The sequence below is a fragment of the Geotrypetes seraphini genome, chromosome 4 (assembly GCF_902459505.1).
Source record: "Geotrypetes seraphini chromosome 4, aGeoSer1.1, whole genome shotgun sequence".
In the NCBI taxonomy this organism is placed as follows: Eukaryota; Metazoa; Chordata; class Amphibia; order Gymnophiona; family Dermophiidae; genus Geotrypetes; species Geotrypetes seraphini.
The window spans coordinates 21987996-22001221 of NC_047087.1; the positions used below are offsets into that span (position 1 = coordinate 21987996).

The 13226-nt window shown below is 41.6% G+C and overlaps 1 protein-coding gene across 6 annotated transcripts in view; it reads right to left on the reverse strand.

Annotated features, from left to right (window-relative positions):
• The window catches only part of PLCG2 (phospholipase C gamma 2), a 210632-nt gene that overhangs the window by 29752 nt on the left and 167654 nt on the right, over positions 1 to 13226 (reverse strand). For all 6 annotated transcript variants that reach the window (XM_033941197.1, XM_033941196.1, XM_033941199.1 and 3 more), the window contains 3 exons: positions 10311 to 10377; positions 9965 to 10122; positions 2434 to 2536 (listed from right to left, as the gene is read on the reverse strand). In XM_033941197.1, the coding sequence (XP_033797088.1) occupies positions 2434 to 2536; positions 9965 to 10122; positions 10311 to 10377 (328 nt within the window). The remainder of the gene's footprint in view (positions 1 to 2433; positions 2537 to 9964; positions 10123 to 10310; positions 10378 to 13226) is intronic.

Consider the following 13226-nt stretch of genomic DNA (forward strand, 5'->3'; position numbering starts at 1 on the left):
GGAAGCTGCTGGGCAAGGGGAAAAAAGGGACAGCTGCTACTGGACCTGGAGGGAAGAAGAAGGAGAGATGCTGCTGGGAGGGGATGAAGGGAAGAGAGTTACTGCTGGACAGGAGGAGGAGGGAAGGGAGAAGGAAAAAAGGAAGGAAACAGCTGGCAGGGAGATTAGAGGAGGGGAAGGGGAGAGACAGGCATGAGAAAGTAGAGAAATTGATGATTGAATGAATCATGTAAAAAGGAGAGAGGGGGCACAGGCTGGATGGAAAGGGGAGAGGGGTATAGAAAGAAGACAGATACCTTATGGAAGGGGGAGAGGGCAGACAGTGGATGGAAGGGGCAGATGCTGGATTGAAGAGACAGAGAGGGCAGACCCTGGAGGGAAGAGAGTGAAAAGAAGATGAAAGCAGAAACCAGAGATGACAAAAGGTAGAAAAAAATAATTTTATTTCTATTTTGTGATTAGAATATATCAGATTTGAAATATATATCCTGCTAGAGCTGGTGTTAGACATAGCTGGGGACTGCAAAGCCCAGGCAGTGCTTCTTTAGCTTCCAGCTGGCTTAGGATGCTCTCTGACCAGGGGGCAGTTGCCCTAGTTGCATTCCCCTAATACTATTCCTGTCATGTGTGAGTGCAGTATTCTGTTAGCATGATATTTCTGTGTAGCATTCTGTAATAATTTGGCTTGTTCAGTTTTCTTGATAGTAGAGGGGATATATGTAAAGGGAGGGGAGACAGGGGTTTTGTTGATCCTTGCTCTGTATTATTTGTACAGAATATTGTTTCTTTTTATACTTTAATAAAATACATTCAATATAAAATCATAACTGAGGCTTGTGCGGATGGGATCAGATGATTTGCGGGGACCGAGCTCACAGAGATGGTGCGGAAACGGGGTTTTAAAATTTTAGTCCTAGTAGCTTGCCGGTCCACAAAATAATTATTTTATTTCTGCCGGTCCACGGGTATAAATAGGTTGAAAAACACTGGTTTAGAGCAAATTGGGTTGGCAAATCAAACGATTGGAGGTTTTAGTGCATCTAGCCCAGAATCAGAATGGCTATAAGAGCAGAGATGTCATCCATGTAGCCCACATGCTACGGGAACTGCATTCTCTGGCTAGAGCAGCAACATGTAAGAAGGCCCCCTAGTGAATTCAAGCATATTCAAATCAGCAAGCAAACGAGAAAAGGGCAATATGGTTTCCTGATCCATCAACTGCTTTCACGCAGTATTGAAATGCTGGCTTCTGCTGGCTGAGTTAGACCTGGGTGGTCAGTACTGGGCCTCATGCTGGTGCCCAGAAGCTATATTTAGTGTCATATATCCAAACAGCTAACCAGAGGCAGGACTGCTATTAAAGCGGTGCAACATACCTGGTTATCTGCTTTTAACCCCTAACCCCCACTTGTTTGTATAGTACCCGGGACTGAGAAACCCCCTAACCCCCTACTTGTCCTGTTTGTCTGTTTGATTAGAGTATAAGCTCTACTGAGCAGGGACTGTTTCTTGTATGTTTTAATGTACAGCACTGTGCATTAGAAAGGAGAAGTAGCAGTAGCTTTGGGGGCAACATCGGTGACCTCATGCCTCCAACCTACATAAGGAATACCTAAAGGATGTGCGTTTTGCGGTGTCAGCACCTCTCCTTCTCTCCGGCCCTCTTCCCTGCTGGCACCCCCCTACTGGGGTCTCAGGGCCCATCAGAAGGGCCTTGGCGCATGCACGTGGTAGCATCACGGCGACATCCGCGCACTTCTGGGTGCCTCGAGCCGCGGCCACTACTTTTAGTGTGCCGAGGCTTGAGAAAGTTTGGAGGACACTGCTCTAAACACTGCTCAGCCTGGCGCGCCCTTTATAGAATACCAATGAATGCAAGTTTTTCCCAGCGCCATTTACACTTCTCCCTCCGTGTTCGCGGTTTCAGCATTCGCGGTTTCAATTTGTTCACGGTTTTTGGCTTGCTGGCTCCTCCCCCCAAATGACATCAGCTTGCATAGAGAAATCGCCGATTCCAAGCGTTTATAGAGAAAATTGCTGATTCCCGGCACTTTCTTCACCGTGTCTTGCCTCTCCTTCAGGAACAGGCCAGGTCTCCCACCATGTTATTTGCAGTTTCACTATATGCACGATGGTTTTTAATTTAAAAAACAAAACAAAACAGAAAATAACATATAAAAAAATTATTCACGGTTTTTCAGTATTTGCGGTTCTGTTAATCCCCTATCACAGCAAATACAGAGGGAGAAGTGTACTGAATCCAGCCATATGTGCTCCGTCCATAAGCTATGGTGCATGGCTAGATTTCCACACGATCAGAACTGGTCCCCCGCATACCCAGGCATTGCCTCAGGGGTACGTTTCTAAAAAAAAAAAAAAAGCAATCATTTCTAAACAATGCATACCAATTTATACTTATCTAAAATATACTACCGAAATTCTCCTTGGTTTTGCTCACTGGTTTGCAGTAGACGACAATATCAGATAATTCTATTGCGACAGATTGATTCTTTTCCATGCCTTTCACCACACTGTCCTGTAAAAAGTCATACGCAGTTCATGTTAGCTTGTTTGTATACAGTGCAAATAGTCTAAAGGCATCCACCAGAGAAGCAGCAGGGCCCATGTCCATGACACTGCCGCCAAAGTCCACAATAGGGCTGCTGGTTGGCTGCAGTTCATTTACCTACCCCCAACTCCCTTTTACTAAACCGCGATAGTGGTTATTAGCGCAGGGAGCCGCGCTGAATGCTCCACACTGCTCCCGACGCTCATAGGAACTCTAGGAGCGTCAGGAGAAGTGCGTAGCATTCAGCTGGGCTCCCTGCACTAATAACCGCTATCGCGGTTTAGTAAAAGGGGGGGAGTATTTATTTATTTTAAAATTTCTAGTCCACCTATCAACCAAGCGGATTACAAGTTCACATACATAATGTATAAGACGTACTTTAAAATGTATAATTCGAACATCTACGCACAACTGAAAATCATTTGTTATTCTGTTTTACTTGTAACCCAGAAAGAAATTTATGATATGTGGGCTATAAGATTGATATATAAATAAACTGTGTGTCTTCTAAAGCGTGAGAAAAGACAGTGGCGTAGTAAGGGGGGGTGGGGGCAGTCCGCCCTGGGCGCCATCTTGGTGAGGGCACAGGCACCCGTGCTCCTCCCCGGCCCTCTCCCCGCTCCCCCACTGCAGCGCATGCATGCTGCTTTCCCATCCCTTGTACCTCTGGAACTTTCCCGGCGCGTGGCAGCAACCCCCAACCTGTTGTCGCGCCGGTGTCGGCTCTTCCTCTGATGTCACTTCCTAGATCTGCGCTTGGGGGGTGGCCGCTTGCGTCGGGAATGTTGCAGAGGGAAGGGAAGCTGCGTGTGTGGCAGGAGGGGGCGGGAAAGGAGCATGTGGAGGTGGGGGGGAGGTCAGGGGAGGGATGTCACCACCCTGGTCGCCTCTCACCCTCGCTACATCACTGAGAAGAGACAAAAGCATTAGGAGATAGCAGAAAGGGGCTTACTGCTGACTACAGCACAGGATTCAAGCCACCCTCTCAAGAAAATGTGCGTTCTTCTACTATTTTATTTGACATGTCAATGAGGGCAAAGAGTCAAATATCCTCAAAAAATAATAGGCTTTTGCTAATTATGACTGGAGTCGCCATTCAACATATTACATTGAATTGGAAGAATTGGAGTAGATTAATCTACAATTTTTGGTGGAATTCTTTATGCCCCTGGTCTTTCCCTTTCCTCCCCCCTCAATCCAATGTACTTCCTTTCCTCCGGCTTCTCCTTCCCCTCTCGGTACTCTCCTGTAATTGAAACTGATTACCATTATACTTGACAATTAATTCTCTGTATCTTCGCTGTATATGTACAGTCTCTTGCATTGTGAACTGCTCTGAACTGTTTGTGGTATTGCGGTATACAAAAATAAAGTTATTATTATTATTATTATGGAAAAAGCACTAGCCACGCAGAATGGACATTTTAGTAAATTTCAAGATGTTTAGGGGCCATTGGCAGATTATTGTAATGAATAAATAACATTTTTCCCGTAATAATATAATTGATAATGAGGGGTAGGGTTGGGGGGTTTTCTGATTCTTTCTTAAAGATTTGGATGAATAATAAAAAATATTGTATAATATAAGTGACTGTATATGAAATGATAGGGAGGGGAGGGGATAAATTTCATTAATTTACGATGGATGTAATAGGAAATCAAGTGATGTTTTAAGATCAAATGTTATTTCTTGATTTACTTATTGTAAGTTGTAAAAATGAATAAAGATTTTATTAAAAAAAGAAAAAAAAAGATACCTAGGATAGAGGCATAAAAACTGGTTTACAATATGGCTGCAGTGCAGGGTCTCTCAAACTTTTTTTGCTCTGGCACACTAAACGGAGCAAACTGACCAAAACCCTTTTCCACGCTCTCGTCACCTCGCGCTTAGACTACTGCAACGTACTTCTCTCAGGCCTCCCGCGAGCCCGTCTCTCTCCTCTTCCGTTCAAAATGCTGCTGCGCGACTCATATTCCGTGAGAGCCACTATTCTCACATTACCCCTCTCCTCAAGTCGCTTCATTGGCTCCCAGCCCATCTCCGATGTTTAAACTCCTCTTGCTGACTTACAAGTGCGTTCGCTCTGAAGCCCCCCATATCTCTCTTCACTTATCTCCCCCATGCTCCTCCCCGTGATTTCCATTCGTCAGGCAAGCCCCTCTTATCTGTACCCTTCTCTTCCACTGCCAACTCCAGACTCCGTCCCTTCTTTCTTGTGGTGCCTTATGCCTGGAACAGGCTGTCTGAATCAATACGTCATGCTCCCTCCCTAGCTGCGTTCAAATCCAAGCCTAATTCCCACTCACTGCTCCCAGATTCCCACTGTATCATTTCTGCTTACATAATCTCCTCAACCCTGAAATGTCCTGTCTAAATTAGATTGTAAGCTCTTCTGAGCAGGGACCGTCTATTGTATGTTAAAATGTACAGCGCTATGTGCGCCTTTTTCAGCACTTTAAGAAATAATAGTAGTAGTAGTAGTAGTAGTAGTTTTTCACAGCACATTATAATTGAAATTATAAAATTGCAAAAGCAACCAAAAATTAAATTTGAGAGTTATTTGTTGAAAGTTCTTTAAGCTATGTATGGGTAATTGTAACAACGGCGAAACTAAAGTAGATAGAATTGCTAATCAATGCGAAAGATGTGCTTGTTTCTGAGCTCAAAGTAAGTCAAAACGTGGCTCAATAGTCAACAAGCAAACACGTATTTCATCATCCGCCATCTGCAGTCGGTCCCTTTTTCTCAATTTAATTTCTGTCAGAGCTGAAAATCCAAGTTTGCAAAGATAAGAAGATCGAAACGGTAACAGAGACTTTCTGGAGCCCTGGTCTCTGGATCTTCTCTACAAATTGAGTTTTCTGCTAAGATTTTGGGAGTCTTTTTTGACTCCTCACTTTCTTTTAAAGGTCAAATTAACTCTGGTCAAGAAATGCTTTTTTAATCTGCGTATGCTGAGGAAGGTTAGACATCTCTTTCATCATCGTCATTTTTCTATTTTAGTTCAGTCAATTATATTGTCTCGCCTGGATTATTTTAATGTTATCTACCTCAGTATCACAAAAACCTGCCTTTATAGATTGCAGCTGATTCAGAATAATGCTGCGAAATTGATCTTTGGGAAACGTAAATTTGACCATGTGACTCCATTGCTCCAGAGGCTTCACTGGCTCCCGGTTTATTTCAGAGTTCAATTTAAATGTGTTTGTGTTGCTTTTAAAATCCTATATGGAATTCTTACTCCTCTTATTCCTTTATCGTGGAATGTTTATAGATTCTCTTTTGCAAGAGACAACCAACAATTTAAATTATCCCTTCCTTCCAGGAAAGGGATTAAAGGAGTTAAGATTTTCAGCCAATCTTTGATTTTTAAATTTTCCCAACTTTGGAATGATCTTCCGTCTCTTTTAAGGAGTTCTGGTTCGCTTAAATTTTTTCGTAAATCTTTAAAAATTGTTTTATTTACTAAACATTTCGAAAATTGATCTTGAAATTTGGTTCTACAATCAAACCTTGGTTTGCAAGCATAATTCGTTCCAGAAGCATGCTTGTAATCCAAAGCACTCGTATATCAAAGTAAATTTTCCCATAGGAACTAATGGAAACTCAGACTATTCGTTTTACAACCCAAAAACTTTAATGCAAAATACTTTATGTTCTCATATTGCAAGATCTCACTCGTTTAGAACAGTCACTACACTTCCACAGCGTCAGAGAGAGAAGAACCATTGGTTCAGTTGTGATGACATGACGCGTGTATACTGTATGCGCTCGTATTGCAAGACCTCGCTTGTTTAGAACAGTCACTACACATCCACAGCGTCAGAGAGAGAAGAACCATCGGCTCAGTTGTGATGTGTGTATACTGTAAGTACTTGTATTGCAAGACATTGCTTGTATATCAAGTTAAAATTTAATCAAATGTTTTGCTCGTCTTGCAAAACACTTGCAAACCAGGTTACTTGCAATCCAAGGTTTTATTGTATTTCTAATGGTTCTTATCTGTTTAAGTTAACTATTGTAAAGTGAGTCGAGCTTTCATAGAATGATGATTCGGTATATAAAGCCAAGCATTAGATTAGATTAGATTGCTTTGTGGCTCAAGTAAGGATAACTACTGCATAAAAAAATAAAAATAAAATGACTTGCCATTAGTTTTCAATGATGCTTGTCTGGGCAGTTGTATCCTTACGCACACAGACGCTCATAACATTGACAGAATCTTGAGTACGCAATGTACATGTTAACTATTCTCGTGTATACTTATGAAGGGAATTCTTAAAAATAAAGGAAAATTCTGGAATCTCTGGTGGCACACAGTCTGAGAGACACTGCTGTAGGGCAACCATCATAACTTGGCAAAACATCAGGGTGGGCATGCAGCCTGTGATGCACAACTGTGATGTATTTTTTTCCCCTGTTGTTTCTTTTGCTAGTTGTGATAAACTGCCTTTAATAAATTACGAATAATTGGAAAAACTGGAAGAGCCTTAATTACAGTTTCTTGCTGTGGCAGCTGTGTACTCAGCGTTGTGCTTTGCATTTGGTTTTGGCTCCCTGTCTGTTGTTCTCTTCCTCTTGACAACATAAGAACATAAGCAATGCCTCCGCTGGGTCAGACCTGAGGTCCATCACGCCCAGCAGTCCGCTCACACGGCGGCCCAACAGGTCCAGGACCTGTGCAGTAATCCTCTATTTATACCCCTCTAACCCCTTTTCCAGCAGGAAATTGTCCAATCCTTTCTTAAACCCCTGTACTGCACTCTGCCCTATTACGCCCTCTGGAAGCGCATTCCAGGTGTCCACCACTCGTTGGGTAAAGAAGAACTTCCTAGCATTCGTTTTGAATCTGTCCCCTTTCAACTTTTCCGAGTGTCCTCTTGTTCTTTTATTTTTCGAAAGTTTGAAGAATCTGTCCCTCTCTACTCTCTCTATGCCTTTCATGATCTTGTAAGTCTCTATTATATCCCCTCTAAGTCTCCTCTTCTCCAGGGAAAAGAGACCCGGTTTCTCCAATCTCTCAGCGTATGAGAGGTTTTCCATCCCTTTTATCAAACGTGTCGCTCTCCTCTGAACCCTCTCGAGTAACGCCATATCCTTCTTAAGGTACGGCGACCAATATTGGACGCAGTATTCCAGATGCAGGCGCACCATCGCCCGATACAATGGCAGGATAGCTTCTTTCGTCCTTGTTGTAATACCCTTCTTGATTATGCCTAGCATTCTATTTGCTTTCTTAGCGGCCGCTGCGCACTGTGCCGTCGGCTTCATAGTCATGTCCACCATTACCCCCAAGTCCCTTTCTTGGTTACTCTCATTCAATAATATCCCTCCCATCGTATAATTGTACCTCGGGTTTCCGCTTCCTACAAAGATTTCATCGAAACACGGCCTGTGTTGAGGAAGTGTGAGGAAATGTTAGAAGATTGGTTGCCCTTTATGGCATTTCATCTCTGCTTGCGAAGATTTTGAAAATGCCCTCTGTCCTCTTGGTTTGAGACTTTTTGGATTATTCAACTTATCATACTGTTTACTGACAGCACGTTTGCACTTGCACCTGCACTTTGTGGTATGAAGGTTGGATTTGAACTCTAATCTGTTTGGGATATTGGTCTTTTGACTTTTTCCTTTCTGGATGGCCCACAATCAGCTTGCTTGCTTTATTCCTCGTGGACATTGATCCGGGAAGACTTTGAACTTAAGCTAAGTGATTTATGAATTTTTGAACACAGCTACATTTATATATCATTGTATGATCTTTTGTGTGGCTTTTACCAGCTTGGTTTGATAGTGCCTGTTATATGTTATATTTTGTCTGGTTTGCTTGGTTTGTTTGTAGTGTTTATATGGTGTTTTATGTATGTTACTCCATGAAAAATTTGTGATACTTTTGCAAATTTTAAATTTAATAAATATGTACAATATTTCTAACTTTGTAATTTGAGTACATTGCTCTGATATTATAGTATTTTTCTGTGGTATATACCCTTCAGGGATTTTTTTCTTATCTTTGGGAACTCTTTATGTCGCACATATAAAATGGAAAGGACAATAGCCACGCAGCAGGGGAATTTTAGAAAATTTCAAGATATTTGGGGGCCATTAACAAAATATTGTAATGAAATGAATATGATTTTTTCCCTTAAGTATGCATGTCCAAGGTGGGGAGTGGGGGGAAGGGTATTTTGGTCTGATTATTAAAGTAAGGTATAAAGGAATGGGGATTATTATATGGGGTTTTTTTAAATTTAAAGACTGTTATTGATTAGGGGGAGGGGGGAGATAAATTCTGATATGGATTTTAACAGAATATTAAGGCTCAAATTCTGTAACCAGGGCCTAAAGTTAGATACCTATTTCGGAGGCGCCAATCTAAATTGAATAACAAGCTCAATTAGGCTTTTTAATCAGCACTGATTGAAACATAGGTGCCCGATTCTGTAACAAGGCGCCTCTAAAAATTTAGGCAGCCTTCACACAAAAAAAGGCACTTTGCATGTTAGGCGTGGGCGTGGTTACGTGTTAGGCGCCTTCTTACAGAATCGCTGCTCTTAAGCGTGCTTAAGCGCTCACATGCGCTTAAGCGCCTAACTTTTAGTTGTGTCTAGAGCTGGCCTATTTCTTGGGCGCCTCCAAACTAGCTGCCCAAATAGGTGCCGCTCAGCAGGATTCACTAAACAGCACCCAATTTTACTTGAATCGCGCTGAACAGGGCCTAAGTAGGCGCCTACCTTTTGGGCGCTTCTTATAGAATTTGCCCTTAAGTGTTGTATCTGAATTTAAAATGTTATATATGCTGTTACACTTATTGTAAGCTTTTAGAAATGAATAAATACTGTGATATTTGGTATGGAAATGAGAGCAAAAAGTCAGATTTCTGCTAACAACAATAAATTATTACTTATAATGACCGGGGGGGTTGCCATTCAGCAAATTACATATAATTGGAAGGATTGGAGGAGATTAAATTATAACTTTTGGTGGAATTCTTTATGCCATATCTATAAAATGGAAAGATTTATTGCTTTACAAAGGGGATACTTTAAGAAATTTCAGGATGTGTGGAAACCATTAACAAAATATTGTAAGGATTAAGTAAAATTATTTCCTTTTTATTTATCAGTTCAGGATGTAGGGAGGGGGGTATTTTATTATTACATATATTATATAATAATGGAATATATGATTGGGAGGGATGGGAAAGGGGAAGGGATAAAAATTTATATAATGTACCAATGATTGTTTATAAGTGATGTATTTATTGTTACTGTGAATGAATATATTTTACACTTAATGTAATTTTGAAAATGAATAAAGAATTAAAAAAAAAAAAAAAAAAATGAATAAAGAATATTTTTTTAAAAAAGCAGAAATGTTTATGGTTTTACTGGTACCTCCACTTCAGACTTTCTCCCAATTTCCCAAATATTTTGGTACCAGGCGAACAGGTCCTCCACTGAGTCAGTTGCAAATTGCACTTCGTGGTCCTCTTGATTCTTGGGCTCCAGGGTAAAGACAAAGCGTTTTTCATTCTTCTCTTGCTGCTTTTTCACTATAGGAATATGAAAAAAAAAAACCAACGTGGTTAAACACCGCCCAATCTCATGTTCTCATTTAATCCTTTACAAGTTGCTTCTCAGTCCATAATCGCATGAACAAGTAATAATCTGTCAACCTGCCCATCCTCGTGCCAAGCACTGAGAACAGAGGCGACACAGGGCACGTGATCACTGTACTTACCAACATTATATTCACTGAGGTCTAGTATCCCCCTGCACAGGGACCCCAGAGGACTGCCTTCAATAATCTGCACAAGAAAAACAAGTTTGGTTCAAATTGCGAAAAAAAAACCCCAGCAAAACATATGCTAAGTCATAAAATTCCAGTTATCCAAAAAAAAAAAAAAAAAAAATTTTGCATCCTCACTGGAAAATGTCCAGTAATCTCCTCTGAAATGTTTACATCTCTGGAAATGTCCAGTCAATTCTTTTGTAATCCGCCTTGAACTGCAAGGTATAGGCGGAATAGAAATCCGTAATGTAATGTAATGTAATGTAATATACTCCCCACTGCACCTGGGAAGCAATTAATAAATTTGGAAACAAGGTTGATGGCATTAAAAGCTGAAAAACGACCCTAGCTGTACAAGAGAAGCTCACATTCCAACTTCGTTTCCACCCCCAGTGAAAGGTTGCATACTGAAAAAACACCATGAACACCTTCTCGCACACCAAGCAGCATCATGGGGTAAAGAACTAAATCAATTACTTTCTCCCACTACCTATGAGGAATTTAGGAAACGTCTAAAAGCACACCTTTTCCTAAAGCATCTAGACAGCTGATCCACTCTTTCTCTCCCCTCAATAGCGATTAACTTGTCCTATTGATCACTTTCTCCTTAACAATGAATTTCATGTCCTATTACTCTCTTTCTTCTACCCTCTTAAAAGTAAGTCAATTTGTATCTTTACTTAATCTTTTGTAAACCGCATAGAACTTCACGGTACTGCGGTATATAAGCTGTTATTATTATTATTATTATAAGTATAAACAGATGAGTCCATTTGTTATCATTTATCATTTTACATTCCAGATTATCCCTTTTCATTAGGCTAACTCTTAAAAATTTACAATCATTTTTTAGCAAAAATATTAATTGTTTTGACAGTGATCTAGGCTGCCATTTGATTGGCAGGAACACCTAATGAAGCTGCGTTTTCATTCTCAAAGATTAAAGAGTCAACCGTACCCCGCTCAAGGTTATGCATTTGATATGAGGGCACATCATTACATTACATTGGTGTCTTCTATCCCGCCAATACCTTTCAGTTCTAGGCGGTTTACAACAAGAGTTGGCCTGGGCATTTCCATGGTTAATAGATGTAGTATGCATCGGGATCTGTGGAGGGTCGATCAGGTTTAGTTAGATCATTTGACAAATCTCTTGAATAGAAGGGTTTTAAGTTCTTTCCTGAATGTTTTGTAGTTGGGCGTCATAGTCAGCAGATTGGAGAGGTGGCGGTCTAGTTTCGCTGCTCTGGTGGCTAATAGTCCGTCGTACATTTTTTTTGCTTTGTATACCTTTGATTGGGGAGGTGGGTAAAGTGTGCATGAGTTCTCCTTGGTCTGGGCAGCGGCAAAAAGGGTGAACAGAATGCTTGGAATGATTAAGAAGGGGATCACACACAGATCGGAGAAGGTTATCATGCCGCTGTACCGGGCCATGGTGCGACCCCACCTGGAATACTGCGTCCAGCACTGGTCACCATACTTGAAGAAGGACACGGTACTACTCGAAAGGGTCCAGAGAAGAGCGACTAAAATTGTTAAGGGGCTGGAGGAGTTGCCGTACAGTGAGAGATTAGAGAAACTAGGCCTCTTCTCCCTTGAAAAGAGGAGACTGCGAGGGGACATGATTGAAACATTCAAGATAATGTAGGGAATAGACTTAGTAGATAAGGACAGGTGTTCACCCTCTCCAACGTAGGGAGAATGAGAGGGCACTCTCTAAGTTAAAAGGGGATAGATTCCGTACAAACGTAAGGAAGTTCTTTTTCACCCAGAGTGGTGGAAAGCTGGAATGCTCTTCCTGAGGCTGTTATAGGGGAAAAAACCCTCTAGGGATTCAAGACAAAGTTAGACAAGTTCCTGCTAGACCAGAACGTAAGCAGGTAAGGCTAGTCTCAGTTAGGGCTCTGGTTCTTTACCTAAGGGCCGCCACAGGAGCGGACTGCTGGGCATGATGGACCACTGGTCTGACCCAGCAGCGGTAATTCTTATGTTCTTATGGATGTGTTTTTCCTGTTTAGGCAAAGCCTTTCCTACAACCACTGCCAAATTCCTAAACAGCAGAAGGAAAAAGAACAGATAATGTACCATAGTTCAAGGTCTATGGTGAAAGCAAGGATGTTTGAGTGCACATGGAGAAGAATGGCCATCAAGAGCAAGAGGTGCTCTAGTGAGACTCATGTGGAGTAGTGTGCGCAGTTCTGGAAATGCCAAGTTCTGAAGAATGTAAACTGGATGGAGTTGATATAGACAGAGGCTACTAAAATGGTCAACAGTCTGGATCATAAAGACTTTCTAACCATGTATACCCTGGAGGAAAAGCTGGATAGCAAGAAATAGTAGAAACATTTAAATACCTCCCAGGTATAAAGGTAAAGGCAGCGGACCTCTTTCAGTGAAAAGACTCTGGACTGAAGCCACAGGGTAAGGAAATATTTATTTACAGAAAGAGTGGTGGGTACCACTGTTCCCTCTAAGCTGAGTGGGAGTCCTCCAAATGCAATGCTGCCAGCAGGGGGCAGCGCTTCAATATTGTACCTCCAATCACTAAGAACAGGCAAATTCCCTGGAGTTCTGCAGAGCTTGCTTGTCTCGCATTATTGAAAATATGATAGTGAAATAGCACCCCCACTGGTAGGTAGAGGATTCCTGCTTAGCATACGGGGAACAGTGGTGGGTACATGAATGGCTTCACAGAGGAGGTGGTAGAGATGAAGACATCTGAATTCAAGAGGGAATGGAACAAGCACAGTAGATCTCTGAGGGACAGGGAAGGATTATAGAGCTGAGCAGTTGGTGGTGAGACGTAGGGTTACCATATGGCTCCAGAAAAAGGAGGATGGATTGAGGTATCCAGGTTTTACTTCC